The sequence below is a fragment of the Oncorhynchus keta genome, chromosome 23, assembly GCF_023373465.1.
Source record: "Oncorhynchus keta strain PuntledgeMale-10-30-2019 chromosome 23, Oket_V2, whole genome shotgun sequence".
NCBI lineage: Eukaryota > Metazoa > Chordata > Actinopteri > Salmoniformes > Salmonidae > Oncorhynchus > Oncorhynchus keta.
The window spans coordinates 26,515,711-26,537,964 of NC_068443.1; the positions used below are offsets into that span (position 1 = coordinate 26,515,711).

At 41.9% G+C, this 22,254-nt stretch overlaps 1 protein-coding gene across 1 annotated transcript in view; it reads right to left on the reverse strand.

The window, feature by feature from the left end:
• Positions 1-322: 322 nt before the first annotated feature.
• cdh12a (cadherin 12, type 2a (N-cadherin 2)) overlaps positions 323-22,254 on the reverse strand; it is a 34,999-nt gene continuing 13,067 nt past the window's right edge. Inside the window, exons 3-12 of the mRNA XM_035799265.2 lie at positions 20,070-20,364; positions 14,970-15,089; positions 14,075-14,242; positions 13,493-13,680; positions 10,419-10,672; positions 7,784-7,920; positions 4,733-4,854; positions 4,360-4,474; positions 1,899-2,150; positions 323-1,010 (exon numbers count right to left, since the gene is read on the reverse strand). Coding sequence (XP_035655158.1) covers positions 493-1,010; positions 1,899-2,150; positions 4,360-4,474; positions 4,733-4,854; positions 7,784-7,920; positions 10,419-10,672; positions 13,493-13,680; positions 14,075-14,242; positions 14,970-15,089; positions 20,070-20,364 — 2,169 coding nt within the window. The 3' untranslated portion in view covers positions 323-492. The remainder of the gene's footprint in view (positions 1,011-1,898; positions 2,151-4,359; positions 4,475-4,732; positions 4,855-7,783; positions 7,921-10,418; positions 10,673-13,492; positions 13,681-14,074; positions 14,243-14,969; positions 15,090-20,069; positions 20,365-22,254) is intronic.

Consider the following 22,254-nt stretch of genomic DNA (forward strand, 5'->3'; position numbering starts at 1 on the left):
GCATTGGTTGGATCTTGATTTCGACAGAAACAATTGGCCTATTGTGATTAGCACCACCTTCAATTCTGGCTAGCTCATCAGAATCCATGGACAAGGGTTTAAGTAAAGATTATTGTACAATACTGTAGTTCACAGCTGCATGCTTTTGAAAGGCTGTGATGATTATGGTCTAAAGCCCCGGTTTAGCTCAAGTGGGTGAGTGTATCTGGCCTATGTGAGCATGGATGAGGTGTCTCTTTTCAATAGATTATTACATTCTTACAATAAAGACATCTTGTAGATTCTGTAGTTAGATAAACATCAGAGCACTTCCCGAGGCACTTTGATAGCTTGTCAAGTTTATTTTAAAACCAAAAAACAAACAACAATAACAACCACCACAAAACTATGATAAAAACTTAAGTGAACGGCTTGTGTTTTATTCCCATTGTCTATAAAAGTACTATAAAAGTAAAACAACTTTTGCAAATCAAATAGTCTTTTCAAGTACTCTCAACTCTCCTCCACTTCCGCAGTGGGAGGATCTGCTTTGTCTTTCTCTAATATCCCCACCAGAGTTTTGAAGGACGGCCCCCACTCGCTGAGGTCCTCACGGCCGTCCACCGTCCACGACTCGATGGAGCTCAGCGACTCTGCCACTGACCCATCCCCCTCGTAGGCGTATGTAGCTAGCGAGTCATACGGGGGAGCAGAGAAACTCAGGTGGTTCTCCTGGAGACGCTGGTGAATATAGTCCCTGATGATGTTAGTGCTGCCTTCTGTGGTAGGGGTTGACCCATTGATCTCAGTTTGAGTGGTGACATCTGACCATGACCCTGTGCCCCGGCGGAGCATGTTCTCCTTTATGGCCTTGGTGTTCCTCAGCGTGCCCATGTCGAAGGCGTGGGTGTCCTCCTCGCCTCCCCCCTCGACGTCATAGTGGACCACGTTGTCCCGGATGTCTTCCTTGGACGACATCAATGTCTCCCTCTTCTTCTGCCGTCTCAGGCCTACGTAGAGCACCACGATCACTACAATACAAAAGAAACAAGCGCACCATGATCAATACAATACAAAAGAAACAAGCGCACCACGATCAATACAATACAAAAGAAACAGGCGCACCACACCCACCATTTTATCGTCTCCATACATAGATGTACTGCAGTGAAAATATACAGTGACGTGCATTTCAAGAGCTTTTCAAGGTACTGTAGGAGGCAATGGGAAGAAAGACAGTGGGATGTCATGTGTGAGGAGCCATTAGTTAATTTCCTCTTTTCTTCAGCCATTCTTTTTTTCAGCAGGAGAACTTAAAGGAATCACAGCCTGAGGCCAGCCGTGATCCATTTCTGATATGCCATCTGTCACTATTGTACTGAGGCAGCAGTCAGACAGGATGAAAGGCTGTTTTACAATGCTTTCATCTCTCCTTCTCCCTCCCTCTCTCTTCCACCCTCCCAGTGGCAGACAGTAGAGAGTACAACACAGCAGTTTACTCCACACTACTTTAGTGCTCACTATGTTATGTTATTCAATAGTAAGAGATTATACTTTAGTAGGAGAAAGTAGGAAGTAATTGATGGACCAAGATAAGTGAGCTAAATCGACCAAATCGACAAGTATGATTATGGGATTGTTTCAAGGGCCATTTTAAAATTTGTAATGGTCAATTTAATAACATTACTGTATGTTAGGACTTCAGCTCCCCCTAGTGTAGAATTGTACACATTAACATTATGATAATGTACATTTACAGTCTATAGCAGGTAATTAACACTTGGAGGAAGCCGTTATTGACATTATTGCTATTTATCATCGTCAAGGTGGGTGTCAAATGGAAATAATATTCTGTATACTGTATGTTCAGAAATACTGTGTTTCTACACTACAATCTCTGACTGACAGACATGACTTACCCAGGAGTATGACCATGCACAGTAAAATGGCCATCACTGCCCCGGTGCTGAGACCCACTGGTAGAAAGACTGCTTCTGCCGTGCAGGACAGGAGGGAACCGTCAGTCTCACAGGCACACACGCGGACAGTGAGGGTGCCGGTGCTGCTCTGGGCTGGGTAGCCACTGTCCTCCACCACCACAGGCACCACGTAGTACTCCTGGACCCGCCTCTGGAACCCCACACGCTTGGTCACTATCCCCGCTGTGTTGTCTGGGAACAAAATGACACAACCATTAACCCTACATGTCTTAAATCAATAAATCAATCAATCAATTTAGTCTGGAACCCTATACGTGTGGTCACTGTCCCCGCAGTGTTGTCTAAAAACCAAATGAGGGATCATCAAAGAGTGTTCACCCGTGATGCAACAGAGAGTACTTACTTGTATTTACATAGTCACATTTACATTTAAGTAATTTAGCAGATGCTCTTATCCAAAGCAATTTACACTTAGTGCATTAATCTTAAGATAGCTTTTTTATTTTTTATTTATCCTTTATTTAACTAGGCAAGTCAGTTAAGAACAAATTCTTCTTTACAATGACGGCCTACCAAACCCTAACCTGGACAATGCTGGGCCAATTGTGCGCCGCCCTATGGCACTCCCAATCACGGACGGTTGTGATACAGCCTGGAAACAAACCAGGGTCTGTAGTGACGTCTCCAACACTGAGTTTCAGTGCCTTAGACTGGGCCCCCCGAGCTAGGTATCACAGTTGTACATTTTTCAGAAAAGTCTGTGCTAGTAGGAAAAGACAAGTGCACGTGTTTTGTTTTCAGGAGATGGGCAGGGACTCTGCTGTCGTAGCATCAGAGGGAAGCTAGTTCCACCATTGGGGTGCCAGGACAGAGTAGAGCTTTGATTGGGATGAGCGCCATAACTACGGTTTGCCACTGCATATGGGGACAAGGATCGTACTTTTTGGAGAAATGTCCTCTGGTCTGATGAAACAAAAATAGAACTGTTTGGCCATAATGACATTATGTTTGGAGAAAAAGGGGCATGCTTGCAAGCCGAAGAACACCATCCCAACCGTGAAGCACGAGGGTGGCAGCATCATGTTGTGGGGGTGCTTTGCTACAGGAGGGACTGGTGCACTTCACAAAATAGATGACATCATGAGGAAGGAAAATTATGTGGATATATTCAAGCAACATCTCAAGACATCAGTCAGGAAGTTAAAGATGGTTCACAAATGGGTCTTCCAAATGGACAATGACCCCAAGCATACTTCCAAATTTGTGACAAAATGGCTTAAGGACAACAAATTCAAGGTATTGGAGTGGCCACAAAGCCCTGACCTCAATCCTATAAAAAGTGTGTGGTCAGAACTGAAAAAGCGTGTGCGATCAAGGAGGCCTACAAACCTGACTCAGTTACATTAGCTCTGTCAGGAGGAATAGGCCAAAATTCACCCAGCTTATTGTGGGAAGCTTGTCGAAGGCTACTCGAGATGTTTGACCCAAGTTAAACAATTTAAAGGCAATGCTACCAAATACTAATTGAGTGTATGTAAACTTCTGACCCACTGGGAATGTGATGAAAGAAATAAAAGCTTAAATAAATCATTCTCTATACTATTATTCTGACATTTCACATTCTTAAAATAAAGTGATAAAGTGAATAAGGTGATCCTAACTGACCTAAGACAGGGAATTGTTACTAGGGTTAAATGTTAGGAGTTGTGAAAAGCTGAGTTTAAATGTATTTGGCTAAGGTGTATGTACACTTCAGACTTCAACTGTATCTAGAATGTCAGTTTTCCAGTGCCTTATTTGAAATAAGGTGATGGTGAGTACTTAGCATGTACAAAAAAAATAAAACACAGGCCTTGTGTTTTTACAGAGACGACGTGTCGATGTGCCTTGCCTCGTCTCCAGCACCAGGATAGTGGTGGTGAACTGACTCTGTCACACAGCATTCCCTCTGCCTGGCTGGATGAATATCTCATTTGACAAGGTAGGAGCCATTATAGCACACCTTGTGCCTGTTTGCTGCGATGGCCATGAGCGCCTCTGTCTCTCTGAATCAGCTCTGGTATTTATGTGTTACTGTGTTAGAAAAATACTAACGGAGGATGGTGAGGTGGGAAGGCTGTAGGGGTTAGCAAAAAGTAGAAAATTCCACCCTGGCATCCCCTGGGTTGTGACAAAAAACCCTGAACATCTATTAATTCAATACCAATTGTTTGTGGATATTGTAGGGAGCTAGTATCAAGAAAGCAGATTTGAAGCGAGTCACTGGCATGGCATCGTAATAGAGACTTTCAGAGACTCTCTCTTCAACTCTCTCTTTCCCTCTTTCTCTCCGTTCTCTCACTCCATCTCTTTCTCTGTCCCCTCCTTCACATTCTCTCCATCTCTTGCTCTCTTTTATCTGTTCCATTATTTCTCTGAAGAAAAAAAAAATATGGCTTACTTCCAAAGTCTCGCACAGTGAAATTCCTGTTTCTGATTTCCCTGGGGGACTTGAAGAAGAACTTCTGTCCAACAGTGGGAAGATCCTTGTCCGTAGCATTGATGGTCTGAATTACCTGGTAAAGCACAAAGAGCTTTAAACTACAGTATATGCCCAGAAACAAGTGGAGAGACAATTATCACAATTATTATATTTCACACACACACACACACACACACACACACACACACACACACACACACACACACACACACACACACACACACACACACACACACACACACACACACACACACACACACACACACACACACACACACACACACACACACACACACACACACAACCTTTATCACAAAGGAGCTGTTCTTGCCTGGCCTACTTTTGCATTTTCACAGACAAACGTGTCAAAGAGAATGGTGAGCTCTGGAGGGAACTCGTTGACATCCAGCACATTGACTGTGACTGTGACCTTGTTGGATAGGAGAGGGTTGTCTGCAGAATCAAAGAAAGCAGTAATCATACAACACATAATAAATACACCATGCACACAGTGGACCTCAGTGAGCATCGCAAAAGCCCTTTCTCTCATGTCTGAACTGCTTTGTAAAAGAAACAGTGTTATGTTTACAGTAGCTTGATGAAAGATGTAACAGTGACACTGTCTGTTTACGCTTTAAACTGCAGGCCTCATACAAGTAATATGAAATTGACAATGAAATAACATGAGAATACTTGAAAATAGAGTCATTGACAAATAATAACATGTTTTCATAGAAAAACAAATGGCTGCACAGTCAAATTATAAGAAATCAATAATATGTGTTGATTGTATATTGTGTGATTTTCTAATAATGCTAATGAATTTGTAAAAATCCATTGAAAAGATTCCCATTCAATAAACTGCTCTTTCAGAGGAAAAATAGCATTTAGTTCATTGAATCGGTTGAGCTGCTTTACTGTAAGCATCAGTCAATTTCACTAGATGGTGCCACAAGTATGGAACCCTGTGTGTGTCTGTAGACTACGGTATGGCCTGCTTTGTGCAATCTCTTACTTGCACCAGGACCCTTATTCACAAGCGTCTCAGAGAAGTACTGATTGATCTAGGATCAGGGCCCCCGTCTTGTTCATTATGATTTTAAAGGCACAACTGATTCTAGACAATTTAGACAGTTTAGACAATTTGGACATGGATTGTGTATATGTGCTATTCAGAGGGTGAATGGGAAATACAAAAGATGTAAGTGCCTTTTAACGGGGTATGGTTGTAGGTGCCAGGCGCACCAGTTTGAGTGTGTCAAGAACTGCAACGCTGCTGGGTTTTTCCCGTGTATATCAAGAATGGTTAACCATAGAAACCATTAATGCATAGAAACTGTAAATGACTTGGTAACAGGAAATCTCTTGGACATTAGAGCAACCTTGAGGGAATATTATGTGAGTTAGGAAATGTTTATTTGATAAGGAAGAATATACAAAACCTTGCAGAGAGCATATCCAACTGACAATCTCTAAGAAAAAAACATGAACTATTTGAACCAAAACTTAAAAATAACTGGTTTTGGCATAAGATGTAGGGGAAGTTGGAGCATAACTAACAAAATTAAGTTTAACTAAAAGTTCAACTAACGCTTGATCCAGTAGAAGCTAATATAGAATTTACAAGAGACAAAATTCAGAGATTCCACAACACAACTGCAGGGTCATGTCTTAAGTGTAAATCTAATAAGTATTCCATATTCCATGCTTTCTGGGAATACTATAAAGTCTGGAAGTTGTGGACAGAGCTAGAAAGTTGGCTGTCAGAAGAATTACAATGTAAACGTACTTTCAATCTGTCTGTCTGCATATTTCAAGACATGGTATGTGGGGGTATATTGAGATACACGGTGGTTTGGATGATTCTCCTCATCACTCATATTAAAAAACTTCTTATGGCTGGGGGCAGTATTGAGTAGCTTGGATGAATAAGGTGCCCAGAGTAAACTGTATGCTACTCAGGCCCAGTTGCTAATATATGCATATCATTAGTAGATTTTGATAGAAAACACTCTGAAGTTTCTAAAACTGTTTGAATGATGTCTGTGAGTATAACAGAACTCATATGGCAGGCAAAAACCTGAGAAGAAAATCTAACCAGGAAGTGGGAAATCTGAGGTTTGTCGTTTTTCAACTCTTTGCCTATCGAATAGACAGTGTCTATGGGGTCAAATTGCACTTTCTAAGGCTTCCACTAGATGTCAACAGTATTTAGAACCCTTTTTGATGCTTCTACTGTGAAGTGGGGGGAATGAGAGGGGAATGGGTCAGAGGTCTGGCAGAGATGCATGAGCTGACCGCGCGTTCACGTGAGAGTTAGCTTGAGCTCCATTGCAATTCTACAGACAAAGGAATTCTCCGGTTGGAACATTATTGAAGATTTATGTTTATAAAATATAGACTAAAAACTTGGAAATCAATCAATCCACCATTATTAACAGAATGGAAAAATCTAATAATTTATTATTTAAATATAGAAAGTGTGTGGGTTACTAAGAGAATCAAAATGGTGCAGTTTCAGGTGTTAGCAGTTAATGTTACTGTTCAAAACCACAGACCCCAAAGCAAATCAGGAAGAGTAAAATAGGTTTATTCAAAGAGGACGAATCATAGATGTTATGCTGAGAGGTAGATGTTCATTCTCCCCTGTCCTCAGTGATTCTCTTCAGTGATTCTCTCCACAGAACAAAGAGACAGGATGTACTTTATAACCCAGCCCTAGCCTGTGGTTGACCAATTATAATTCCTTGTAATAAAACTAGGCCATTGGCCAAATAACAAGTATCCTATTTCAGGTTCAATGTATAAACAATTTGGACCAATGATAACTTGCCATGTAGATATGAGTCCCTGACTGAAATTCCTCCCATGTCTCTGACCCATTAATCCTTAATCCCCTGTTACAGGAAAACCCTATTTCCATTGATTGTTAGTACTCCATTGACTTTTAGTCCTCTATTGACCTCTCGTCCTCTGCGTTGTGTATTTATCTTCAAAATATTCTTACACAGGCCATGGGCGCTAGAGATGGGGATGTGTGCTAGTTGGTCTGGGCAGGTGATGTAGTTGATGTTTGTAAATATTGTTTGTGTGTGTACATTTTGTATTGTTTATAAAATAATAAACACATCTTAAAAAAAGAATGGTCCACCACCCAAAGACCATCCAGCCAACATGACAAAACTGTTGAATGCATTGGAGTCAACATGGACCAGCGTCCCTGTGGAACACTTTCAACATCTTGTAGAGTCCATGCCTCGATGAATTGAGTCTGTTCTGAGGGCTAAAGGGGGTGCAATTCAATATCCTAATGTTTTGTACACTCAGTGTATATTAACACATATTATACACTGTACATATTTACCCTTTGTCCTATACTTACTAACTTTAGTGGCCACAACAAAGATATTGTGCTGCCTATTACTCTCTCTGTCCAACATCTCGGTGGTGGAGATGGTCCCTTCCACAGTATCAATGTCAAAGCAGCCGTCCACAGGCCTCTTCCACTCAATAGAGTATCTACAAAACATTCACAAAAAACATGAATACATTTTTTTTTAAACTACTGAACATGATTTCTTCAACCTCACACAGCATATTTCAATCAATATTTACATCTAAACTATTCTTTCCACACCTTCATTCTGTATTTGCATGTACAGTCCCTTCAGAAAGTAATCATACCCCTTGAATTATTCCCCATTTTGTTGTGTTGCAGCCTGAATTCAAAATGGAATCAATTTTCAATTCCGGCGGTAACACAACAAAATGTGGAATAAGTCAAGGGGTATGAATACTTTCTGAAGGCATAATGACAACGTGAAGATGACAATGTGAAAACAATACTTGTAGAAGCACCGTTAGCAACAATTAAAGCTGTGAGTCTTTCTGGTAAGTCTCTAAGACTTACAACACCTGGATTGTGCAACATTTGCCCATTGTTCTTTTCAAAATTCTTCAAGATTTGTCAAATTGGTTGTTGATCATTGCTAGACAACCATTTTCAGGCCTTGCCATGGATTTTCAGCAGATTTAAGTCAAAACGGTAACTCTGTGACTCAGGAACATTAACAGTCTTCTTGGTAAGTGTTGTGTTTTAGGTTATTGTCCTACTGAATGTTGAATTCATCTCTGGTGGAAAACAGACTAAAGCATGTTCTCCTCTAGGATTTGGTCTGTGATTGTCTCCATTCCATTTCTTTTTTATCTTGAAAAACTCCCCAGTCGTTAACGATTGCAAGCATACCCATAACATGATGCAGCCACCACTATGCTTGAAAATATGGAGAGTGGTACTCAGTAATGTGTGGCATTGGATTTGCCCCAAACATAACACTTTCTATTCAGGACAAAAAGGTAATTGCTTTGCCACTTTTTGGCAGTATTACTTTAGTGACTTGTTGCAAGCAGGACGCATGTTTTGGAATATTTAAAAAAGATCTGTACAGGCTTCCTTCTTTTCACTCTGTCAATTAGGTTAGTATTGTGGAGTAACTACAATGTTGTGGTGTATCGACTTTTCTCCTATCACAGCCATTAAAGTCTTTAACTGTTTGAAAGTCACCATTGGCCTCATGGTTAAATCAATGAACTGTTTCCTTCCTCTCAACTGAGTTAGGAAGGACGCCTTTATCTTTGTAGTGACTGGGTATATTGATACACCATCCGAAGTATAATGAATAACTTCACCATTCTCAAAGAGATATTCAAGGTGCCCTATCATGCGAGGCATTGGAAAACCTCATTGTGGTTAAATATGTGTTTGAAATTCACTGCTTGACTGAGGGACCTTGAAGATAATTGTATGTGTGGGGTACAGAGATGAGGTAGTCATTCAAAAAACATCCAGTCCATGCAAATTATTAAGAACATTTTTACTCCTAAGTGTATTTAGTCTTGCCATAACAAAGGGGTTTAATAATTATTGACCGAAGACATTTCAGCTTTTCATTTTTTATTAATTTGTAAACCATTTGAAAAACAAAACGTTGACATTATGGGGTATTGTGTGTAGGGCAGTGACCAACAAAATCTCAATTTAAACTATTTTAAATTCAGGCTGTAACACAACAAAATGTGGAAAAAGTCAAGGGGTGTGACTACTTTCTGAAGGCACTGTAATAGAACATCTGAATGTAATAGGTCTACAGAGATAGATAGGCCTAAATAATGTATTGGTCCCGAAGGAGAAATGTCCTAACGATTAGTCAAATAAAGATCCAGGCAATGACCGCAAACATTACACAGAAGAATAATCACTCTCTTTTCATGTAGAAACTAGGGATGCGTCCCAAACAGCACCTTATTCCCTATATAGTGCACTTCTTATGACCAGACCCTGATCAAAAAGAAGTGCACTATATAGGGAACATAATGCCATGTAGTTGTGTTCTGATCAGCATTCTAGTATGTTTATGTTTTTCATGTCCCATGAAAACAATGACAAATGTAATGCTTTAAAATATTAAGCAGACATCACAAAGATGGCCTTTTTGAGCAAGGTGAATTACTGCCTCCTCCATTTCTAGCAAGACATTAAATATTCATCGATAACAAAAAACACTGCCGGGCCACAACGTATTTGTATGTTCTTGTGCAAGAGATGTCCCGCATCTCACGCTCTGTCTCTCAACACCAACAGAGTGGAAGTCAACTGTACTTGAAAAACATTTGGAAGAAGAAAAACAACAAGTCAAATGTATATTAGTTGTCAGTGTTCATAAACTCTGAGGAGCAAAGTGTGTCTCTGTTGGTTAAATCAAACATCCAACACTCCAGTCACCAGACCAAAATGCTCCCATCTCGCTAAATAGATACAGTAAAGTTGATCTATGTTGACAGCTTTTTCTTTTTGCCATTTAAGGTGCCGGATGCAGGTGCCCAATTGGAAAATACCTCAATCCATCATGGTCCCATTGCTCAACACCAGCCTTGATGAATCACCTTTTGATGAACCATACAGTAGGTAAATAGGACTTACTATACATGTATGTATAAATGTATTCAAGAGTCCTTACCTAACTGCGCTGGTACTTGCATCTAGGTCCTGCGCTGTAACAGATCCAATGATGGTGCTCACAGGAGTGTCCTCATACACATCTATGGTGTAAGAGGTCTTAGTGAACACAGGGGGTTCATCCACATCCAGCACGTTGACCTTCACGGTGGCAGTGTCTTTGAAGGGGCCCCGGTGCAGGAACCGGGAATCCAGGTGAGCGTTGGAGGCCTCCACTTTAAAGGTGTATGATCTTTTGGTTTCGTAGTCGAGATGCTGAAAGAGAATGAATGAAAGGTGAAATGCATTTATTATTCATAGTAATCAAATCAACATAGAATCAGTATTTATAAAATCATTCACATCGTCAAAATCAGAATGCATTTCATGTCAATGTTCTGTGATATGAATATACTGTGTGCAATGGTCAAATATAGTGCTTGGTTCAGTTTGTTACCACCTCTGTTAGGTTTAGTATGCTCAACAGACACGGAAGTCAAGCACTTTGATATGGAAATATATACGTTAACTGCGCCAACCAAGATTGATTTATGTTAAATGGGTAAAAAATAGTTGGATTCAATGTTCTTTTTATCAACACAGACACATGTTCTTCAGTGTCTGAGTTTTTAAGCAATTTGAGACTTGAAAAGCCCCAATGTTTGGGTTTTTAACACATTTTCATGGAGACACTTTGAGAACCGCTTTCTGACCCTATTTTACAGTCTCACATTAACTCAGCTGGGTCCCTAGTTAGCGTTGACAGCAGAGCAGTTTTCACTGTCAACACACACACAGCAGTCCCTGTCTGAGACACACACATGCAAAAGCCTGGTTGTCTGCGGAATGGGCAGCCACCCTGCTGACTGCATAACAACCAGACAGACAACAGGACTGTGCAGGAGATGCAGGAGGATAGACACCACAGCATGTGTGCCATCCCATCCAAAAAGCACCGCTCAGCGTTACCTGCAGGGAACACAATTCTTGCAACATTGCAAATTAGCAGGGACAATATTCCTTATCTGGAAAGTGAAGCCATCCGTTTTTGGTTTGGGCCTATATCCTCTTACTCTACCTCCCACCTCCCACCCACAACCTAGTGACAATTCCTTCTTATTAACGGCACAGAGGTGTCAATTAAAGTATTTGTGCCAGGAAGCTCCTGCTGTTTTTATTGTGCCCTCCTAGGTGCCTGACTCATCATCAAGGAGATCCATGGGTAAGCATAGAACCTCAACATCCCACTTCACTTGTGATGGAACACTTTTTAAAATTCACTGATAACCTACATGGTAAAAACTGTTTTTGGAATATACCAGAGTTTGGCTGGGAAAGAGATAATATTATCTAAAATCAATAAAATAGATGACTGTGGTTGATATTCTAACGTATAAAGGTTTGGCATTTCCATATCAAAGTGCTTGACTTCCTGCATACTACAGTTTTTTTTATATCATCGCTTTGGTGCTACTTTGGTTGTAATAGATAACTCTTGGAGTCTTGAAGCATATCATAAATTGGGCGTGCATTCAGGCCTAAACTAAATCCAGCACTGTCCAATGTAGAAACAAAGTATAGGCCTAATAGACCTAATATCTTGACACATAAATACATGTAGAGGCCATTTGAATCCCACAGACGGTTTATCTACCGTTTCACTATAATCTTTTCTTTTTGACGGGTTCGATTATCCCTTGAAACGGTTACTCTTCCAAAACCTCTTGTCACAGACTGTGGCAAACTTTGGCTGAGCCCTCTCCAAATCAGCCATTTTGCATACTTTGCTCCATCACCTGGGCTTTCACAGTTTTACAGGTGCTGTTTTAGCAGGACCAGATAGAGAGCAGGAAGAAACAGATCACTAACAAGGATGGCTATGATACAAACAGCTACAAATAGATGGCTCTAAAATTTCAGAAGCCAAAAGTGCCTTTGCATATTCCCACTATGTATTTGCAAGAAAGTGCCTAATGTTTTGAATGTTCATTGTCAACATCCAGACAAGTGCAAGTAGCGCTTTGATGTACTTGCAGTATATCGAGGTAACTCACAGAGCTGCAAGATACACACCCCATCTGTGAATAATAATATAATCCCAGCCCAGACGAGACATGCACTCAAACCCAGTTCAAAATGCTTTGGTGCAACTATCCACTTATGTGAAGATAGGATACCAGTATTTGGGAGTCTGTGGGCCACAGAGAGAGAGAAGAAGCTGTTGTAAAGGGGATTTCTAAAGGGATTCCTGCTTGTCACATCCCATCAGGAGTTGTGTTGTCTGATCATAGCCTCAAATGTATTCATTTTAGGCTAAACCAAAACACATCCAAGCACTTTCCTGAAGAAAATATCAAAATACATTTTTAGACTGCCAGAAAATAGGGATCATCAATTTCTCCATATTTCCTCATGGTTAGGTTCTGAGGATGGTTTGTAGTTGTATCAAGGCACAAGGCGAGACCCAAATGCAGACACAGGAGGCAGGTTGGAGTCTTACAATGTTTATTAATCCAAAGGGGTAGGCAAGAGAATGGTCGTGGACAGGCAAAAAGGTCAAAACCAGATGAGTCCAGATCAGAGTCCAGGAGGTACAGAGTGACAGGCTCGTGGTCAAGGCAGGCAGAATGGTCAGGCAGGTGGGTACAAAGTCCAGAAACAGGCATGGATCAAAACCGGGAGGACTGGAAGAAGGCGAATGCAAAAAAGCAGGAGAAAGGGAAAACCACTGGTTGACTTGGAAACATACAAGACGAGCTGGCACAGAGAGACAGGAAACACAGGGATATATACACTGGGGAAAACAAACGACACCTGGAGGGGGTGGAGACAATAACGAGGACAGGTGAAACGGATCAGGGTGTGACAAAAAGGATATATGCAGCAATGATCTATTAATATTCCAAGGCCTAAGTAGTATGTTAGTTTAATTATCTAAATGAGCACAGCTTTGCTCATGATCTATCATAACAGACCTGCAATTCTTACCGGCACAAAACAAAAGCGCGATGGAGATCATTTGTGGACCTTTCCTCAACATAGAGTAAAAGGGATCAAGTAAAATAAAGTGATTGGTGAAGGGTTGTTAATTCCTACCTCACTGAGGACTATGATTCCCTCTTGACTGTGCCCGTTGGAGGTGATGTTAAACATGTGTCCTTCATCTCCAGGAACGATAGAATATTCCACCTCTGCATTCTTCTCAGAGTCCAGGTCATGAGCTCTGATCTTCCCCACTGCTGAGCCCACTAACGAAGACTCTGGGACCCTGAGGTGGAATATACCTGCCGTACAGTAAGAATAGTTTCAAATGTAGACATATAAAATATTATTATTGGCTGCTTCTTGTATGAGTCAAGTCTCAAGTCTCTAGTTTTATGTAAGGGCCAGAGACTCACTTTACCCTCTTTTAATAATGTGAAGCCTATTTATACAAGTATCACTTCACTGGTGTTGCTAAACCATTGATTATATATAAACAGCTCATACAAATATGAGTTACCTAATTATAATTGATAACACTTACACTAGCTAATTATTAAAGTGACATCTAGTTGCCTAGAGATATGATGAGATCCCATTTGTGCAGAAAGATTCCCTTTCAGTGCCCACAATATTGTTCAATTTATTGGGTAATAGCAAACAAAACCATAGTCATTAAAATGCAAATTGGCACACTTTTTGAAAACCTGGGTGGGTTGTCGTTGACGTCGCTGAGGGTAATGTTGATGGTGGTGGTTCCGGCTAGTCCTCCCAGCTGACCGCCCATATCCTTTGCCTGAATAAGGACCTGGTAAAGCTCCTTCACTTCACGGTCCATGTTAGGCAACGCAGTTCTAATAACCCCTGTTCAAGGTCACAAAAACCAACAGAGAAGATGTGAGAGAGTGTGTGTGTGTGTGTGTGGTGTGTGTGTGTGTGTGTGTGTGTGTGTGTGTGTGTGTGTGTGTGTGTGTGTGTGTGTGTGTGTGTGTGTGTGTGTGTGTGTGTGTGTGTGTGTGTGTGTGTGTGTGTGTGTGTGTGTGTGTGTGTGTGTGTGTGTGTGAGAGAGGCATGCAAGAGTAAAGAGTAGTGAGGTGGAGAAAGAGAGATGAGTTGTGATTATAAGAGACTGTATCCCCTTTGATGTTCGTCGAAGGAAGAGAGAAGAGGTGGATTTTGACTCATGCATTCATTTGGGAGAATTATGACATCCTACACAGATGTGTAACAAAGGGAGACCTTTGACACTGTGCAAATACTAATCTGACCTAATAGTGCTTCTACCAGGGTGAATAGCGTTTGATCAGGAGTGAGTCTCATGGTTCGGGTACTAAAGGGTCACATGGTTCGGGTACTAAAGGGTCGTTGCCACCGACAACGAGTAATCCTGATTCAATGTGTTCCCCTATACTCTCAGTCCAACTTCAGCTGCAATATAATCTCAAAGTATTTACAATAATCACATATTGCAGCGGTACAGCTTTACATTTTGCCATTGTAAAGGCCGGTTACACATTTAACGCTTTGGTTTTCAAATCTCTCCATTTGACATTGTGGATGTGCCTTGATTTCAACTATGTTGTGATCTCACCAGTTTTGGAGTCGACTGAAAAGTAAGGCTGTCCATGTAGGATACTGTAGACGATCCGTGCACTATTCCCATAGGAGGGGTCGTCAGCATCTGTGGCAGTCACCTGCATTACAAAAGTACCTGTCCATACAGAGACAAAAGGAAGGAAATTGTTAATAAATAGTGTTATTTTCGTCACTTCGAGCATTACGTCTTAAAAATAGTACATGATTATTTTGAATGAACCATTAAAAATGTAATGATATAATTGACAAATTCTGGCATGCAATGTAACCTACATAGGCCATAGGACCTCCATACTTAACTGGTGGACCGCGGACCAGATCATGAACGGGGTCAAATACGGACCGCAGCCCCCCCCCCCTTCTAAAAAAACTGCTATCATGTAAAAACACATAAGACATGTAGGAATGCATAGAATTTCAGGAAATTAGCTTTTAAACAGCGGTGGGGAAAAATGCTCTGCCACATGCAAAATGTTTAGAATTGCAGGAAATTAGCTTTAAAATGGCAACATTTTCTCTCCAACAACAAGAGAGGTGTGAACAGTTTACGGTCGCATGGGTTGCGAGGTGGGGGTTTGTTACTGCGCCAATAAATTACCTTATGCATCCAGACCTTTGCCACCTGCAGTAGGTATCACACCCTGATCTGTTTCACCTCTCTTTGTGATTGTCTCCACCCCTCTCCAGGTGTCGCCCAGATTCTCCATTATCCCCTGTGTATTTATACCTTTGTTCTCTGTTTGTCTGTTGCCAGTTCGTCTTGTTTGTCAAATCAACCAGCGTTTTTGTGTCTCAGCTCCTGCTTTTCCCAGTCTCTCTTTTTTTCACCTTCCTGGTTTTGACCCTTGCTTGTCCTGACTCTGAGCCCGCCTGCCTGACCACACTGTCTACCCCTGACCCTGACCCTGAGCCTGCCTGCCAAACCTGTACCGTTGCCCCATTATTGACCTCTGCCTGCCCTGACCCTGAGCCTGCCTGCTGTCTGGTACTGTTGCCCAACCTCTGGTTTACTGACCCCTGCCTGCCCTGACCCTGAGCCTGCCTGCTGTCTGGTACTGTTGCCCAACCTCTGGTTTACTGACCCTTGCCTGCCCTGACCCTGAGCCTGCCTGCTGTCTGGTACTGTTGCCCAACCTCTGGTTTACTGACCCCTGCCTGCCCTGACCCTGAGCCTGCCTGCTGTCTGGTACTGTTGCCCAACCTCTGGTTTACTGACCCCTGCCTGCCCTGACCCTGAGCCTGCCTGCTGTCTGGTACTGTTGCCCAACCTCTGGTTTACTGACCCCTGCCTGCCCTGACCCTGAGCCTGCCTGCTGTCTGGTACTGTTGCCCAACCTCTGGTTTACTGACCCCTGCCTGCCCTGACCCTGAGCCTGCCTGCTGTCTGGTACTGTTGCCCAACTTCTGGTTTACTGACCCCTGCCTGCCCTGACCCTGAGCCTGCCTGCTGTCTGGTACTGTTGCCCAACTTCTGGTTTACTGACCCCTGCCTGCCCTTACCCTGACCCTGCCTGCTGTCTGGTACTGTTGCCCAACCTCTGGTTTACTGACTCCTGCCTGCCTTGACCCTGAGCCTGCCTGCTGTCTGGTACTGTTGCCCAACCTCTGGTTTACTGACTCCTGCCTGCCTTGACCCTGAGCCTGCCTGCTGTCTGGTACTGTTGCCCAACCTCTGGTTTACTGACTCCTGCCTGCCCTGACCCTGAGCCTGCCTGCTGTCTGGTACTGTTGCCCAACCTCTGGTTTTACTGACCCCTGCCTGCCCTGACCCTGAGCCTGCCTGCTGTCTGGTACTGTTGCCCAACCTCTGGTTTACTGACTCCTGCCTGCCCTGACCCTGAGCCTGCCTGCTGTCTGGTACTGTTGCCCAACCTCTGGTTTACTGACTCCTGCCTGCCCTGACCCTGAGCCTGCCTGCTGTCTGGTACTGTTGCCCAACCTCTGGTTTACTGACCCCTGCCTGCCTTGACCCTGAGCCTGCCTGCTGTCTGGTACTGTTACGGTCCTTGTGTAGCTCAGTTGGTAGAGCATGGCGCTTGTAACGCCAGGGTAGTGGGTTCGATTCCCAGGACCACCCATACGTAGAATGTATGCACACATGACTGTAAGTCGCTTTGGATAAAAGCGTCCGCTAAATGGCATATATTATTATTATTATTATTATTACTGTTGCCCAACCTCTGGTTTACTGACCCCTGCCTGCCTTGACCTGTCTATTTCCTGCCCCTGTTGGATTATTAAACCATTATTAAATTGACGTTGTCTGCATCTGGGTCTTACCTTCATACCTGATACTAGGAAGTGTATGTGACCGGACCTTCTCAAATACTACCCCTGCTATAGGATATCTAATGTAATTCAAAGCAAGATATTGACAACTTGGCTGAACTTTTTTGATAAAGGCTGAATCTGAAGCTTCCTCTACATGGAGTTTAGACTTCATGAGAATTAAGAGATGATGGTTTTAAAACCTCATTGTTAAGATAACTTTACAAAATTGTATTTATCAGACAAATAGATGGGAGAAGTTATGTCACCAACAAAATGATTGAATAAAGTACAGGATGCATATTAAGCAGGCATAACTGATATAAAGACTAGGTCTTTAGTGTGAAGCACGAGGTAGAGGTTTTCTTATTTAATATTCATATCCTTGTTTCTTTTGTTTGTGTTTCTGCGCTTTCACCACAGGAGGTTGGTGGCACTTTAATTGGGGAGAACAGGCTTGTGGTAATAACTGGAGTGGAATTAGTGGCATGGTATCAAATACATCAAATACATGGTTTCCATTTGCGCCGTTCCGGACATTATTAAGAGGCGTGCTCCCCTCAGCAACCTCCTGTTCCTTCACTGACCACTCATGTGTGCTCTACTGTGTGTGCATCCCAGAGCGTGGGTGAATATTTGTGGCCACAGTTGCGCGATTGTCAGTAATTTCAGCATAGATATAGGACATGGCATCATAGACATTGCATCATTGTATCTGTATCATTATGGCGTCTGTGAGAGCACGGACAGCGCCATTGAGGCCATCTTCATTTTGAAGTGGTCCATTTTCTTCTTCTATTACTTCTGAGTAGGTAAACAAACTGTAACAGTGCATACTTCCCCCTGGAGTGTGTTGTTTGAACAGGTATAAAGCCAAGGTTTGCGATTTACTGCCACCTGCAGTTATGGAATGTTTGCTCACAAATATAATTAATTGGCTGATCCCTCCTGATGACCTGGATGGAATCATGGGATCCTTCCTTAACCCATAGGAAGTCCCATCCAGTTGATTATTTAAAAATTGTTTCAGTCCTTAATGGCGCTGCCAATGCTAAATAAAGCCTCTTTCAGTAGCCAATCATTGCTGAACATTGTGGATATGCCACGAGTAGAGACAAAGTGATTCCTTTTTCTTCATGTCAGAGAGGGGTGTTTGTTCTACATAGCATATTTCTATCTGAACGCACCAAAACATTGCATCCTGCTGAATGCACCCCTGATCTGTTTATCAGGTGGGCGGTCACGTTTGTTTGCAACCAGAGGACCACTTATTTGAGCCCAGTAAGGGGACAGGGACAGTGGCAAAAGAGAAGCCGGTTGCAGCACAGTGACACACGTTACATGTACGTACATTTCTTTAGAGCATAAGGAGAGTAATAAATATATGATGAACCCACCTTGCCTGTGGTTACTGATAATGTGTCAGTATGACTGTCCTGTCACCAAAAAACTGTCCTCTCATTAAAGCCAATACTATTAACATCTACTGGCGCTGGTGAATCCTTACCACATACATGTGCACTCTCTTTGCATAATCCTTTCCTCCTGCTTTATTAACAAAATGTCCTTTCCTCCTATCCTAGCTTCCTTTCTGCCTTTTCCTATCTTTCTTTCCTCATTTCCTAGTTTAATTTCCTTGAAACCTTGCCTTACTTTGCTCTCCTCTGGTTTCCCTGCTCCTTTTCTTTTCCTCCTGTTCTAGCTTCCTTTCCTCCCATCCTTTGATTTTATAGCTCCGCTTCCTCCTATCCTTTCATAGCTTCCTTTCCTCCTTTACTAGCTCCTTTTTCTAGGAAGGAGGAAAAATGTATAGGAAAGGAAAATAGGAAAGGAAAATAGGAAAGGAAATAAGGATACAGGCAAGGAAATGAATTAAGGAAACATTTTTAGGAAATTATACTAGGAATGGATGCTAGGAAAGGAATCTAGGAAAGGAGGAAAAGAGGCGTAGAACCTATAGGAGGAAAGGAGTTAGGAAAGGAAAATACGTAAGGAAGCTAGAAAAGGGGGAAACAAATCTTGGAAAGGAAAGGAGAAAAGAGAGCTAGTAAATTAAAGAAGGAATGGGTTTAGGAAAGGAGGAAAGGCATCTAGGAAAGGAAATAAGGAAAGAGATTTAGGAAATGAAGATAGGCAAGTAGGAAAGACTCAAGTCCTTACTGAGACTGACTCAACTTCTACTGAGACTGACTCAACTCTTATTGGGACTTAATATGGATACCATGCTCAAAAGAGGTAGGAGAACTAACTGCTTTAACTTTGATTTTATATATCAATTCAGTGTTTTGTACCACTTAATAATTTTGTACCACTTAAACATGGACATGGAATGTATCATATAAAGACTGAAAATGTTTGGCTTTATGCCAAATTGTTAGCAATCTTTAGGTTTCTACCACTGCTCATGGTGATCAGTGCGCGTTGCAAACGTTTACAAAAATGGCACGGTTTGTTTGAGACTAGCAACATTTGTTGAGTCCAGTCCACCACAATAAACTGTGAATGAATGTCACCTGCTTTCAATGTGTGTTTTTTGTAGAAAATAATGGACTTTATTCCTTTCCACTGCAGAAACATTCCAGCACAAAAACACCAATGCCACCTGATTGCCATGACTTGAAATGAAACCAAGCAACAACAACCTTTGCCTATCATCTCAATCATATGATTCTATGAAGATAAAATTCATAGACAGTAGAACTAGGCCTGTATTCCTACAGGATTCCCTTCAAATACTCTAGTGTAGCTTAATGTCCAATTGTCATCATAGCTTTACTCCATATGGATTTGTATAAGCCAAAACGTAGATTACAGGTGCCTTTCTTACCCCCTGGTGACATCTCTGGGACACTGGCTGTGTATGGGCCGTCCAAGAACTTGGGTTCATTGTCATTGACGTCTTGAATTTTTATGATGAATTCAGACTCAGGCTCAAGAGGCCTGCCAGTGTTCATGTCCACAGCCTGGGCTCGTAACGTGTAGTAAGATTTCACCTCTCGGTCCAAACCCATCAAGGCATGTATGTCACCTGTCGTCTGGTCTATGGTAAAGATGGTTCCGACTCCTTCTCCTGATAGAGTGTACTTCACGTCGCTGTCGCCCCTATCCAGGTCAGTGTGAAGCTGCATAGAGAAAACATGTTGTATTTGTCAGTGAATCAAAGTAGGAATACACATGTACTTGGCCTAGATCTTTATGTGACTTGAGCATAAGTGCACACTGTGGCTTGTTTGATGGATGACAAGGGGACAGAGTTTTGTTGCTGAGCTGTGTCTATTTCCTCCTCCTCATTCCTTCCTTCCAACCGTCACTGACCATATGGAAATGCTGAGGACATGTTGTGCCCTTGATAGATACATATAATGGCAGAGCACAGTCCCTGAGTCAATGAAGACATCCTTTAGTTGACCTGTGGCTTGGTTATCCCATAAAGGGATGTATTACTTAGGGTGGATGGCAAGGCTTAAGTTTTACATAGTAGATAATCCATGAGCCACAACAATAACGATTAAATGGGATGAGTCCCAATCTATTCCCTATGTCAGGGGTTGGCAACTAAATTCAGCCACGGGACGATTTTTGGTCATGGGGCTGGACCACAATTGCAAATTGACCACAACTAAGCACAAAAAAAGATTGTATTTGAAAATAAGAATAATTTCATACCTTGATTACATTGAGACATGATCACATATGTCTATTTCTTTATTATTGGGAATACTTTCCTAAATACATTTCTTTTCTCAATTCCTTGTGATTTTTTTACTAAAAACTTTGGGGGGCCACGCCTGTTTCTGCCTGTTGCCGACCCCTACCCTATGTAGTGGACTACTTTTGACCAGGGCCTATAGGGTTCTGGTCAAAAGTAGTGCACTATATAGTGAATAGGATGCCATTTGGGACACAGGTTGTCCATTCAGTTTCAGTATGCTGGGAACAATAAAACCCGGTCTATCCATGAGATTAATGGTTTATTTAGAAAGATAGTGAATTGAATGTAATTAAATCAGAGGGCTGAATCTCAAGACACATTCACTCATTACATTGTTTTATGTCCATTCCCTCACCGTCTGATGTACCTCATTCAGCAGGCAGAACACGATTTTACTCTTGACAGTGGGTTCGGAATATAATGAGTTTTAAGGTGAATCAGATATGAATGGAATTTGTGGTACACGAATAAAATCGAATGAAACCTCCACAGGAGCAATGTCTGGATTCAAATAAATCGGGAGGAAATAAACATTAATAGAATATTTAACAGTATCCACCCAGTGCTATAATGTAGAGGAATCGCTTGTTTCCTGAGTATAAAGCAGTGTTGGGATGGGGGTATCTGTCGGCATCAGGCAGATATAGAAAAGAATGAGGTGTTGATATTTAGCTGAATCCATATATTATGATACAACCTGTGGTCTGTCTGATAATTTATCTTACTGGTTCCCCTGTATGTGAATAACGTCTCATTGTATAAGGTTATTCACCAATAAGGAATATTTGGCAAGGGGTCGATATATCCTTGACCAAGGTTTGAGAGGTGAGCCTTTTTCATGATTGAAGAAAATTATAATCTGTTTATTATCTGATGCAGCATTTCTCTGCAATACATAGTCATGGGCTAGTGGCTATACATATACTGGTTTCCTACTTTGTAACTGCAAACATGCAATGCAAAATAATATGATAACCTAAGTGACATGTTGTAGTTTAAACTGAGGAGTGTCTATCCTTGAGAGACCCAACAAGAATGCTTAAATGATCATCCGTACCGCAAACAATTTAACACAGTGATTTAGACTAGAGAGAAGCTTAGTGTGTTTTAGCTCAGACCAGACAAGCCCACTAGCTCAGTCTTCCTTGCAGATGGCATTTGCTTAGTACGGGGCCCAGTAGCAGACTTTTTAATTGTAAAGAGTACAGTTGCATATAGCTGTTTTCCCCATAAGGCCTGCTGAATGTCAGATCCAGGGGCACAAGGCAAGCTGGTGTTTAAATGTAGGTCTTTCACTCTT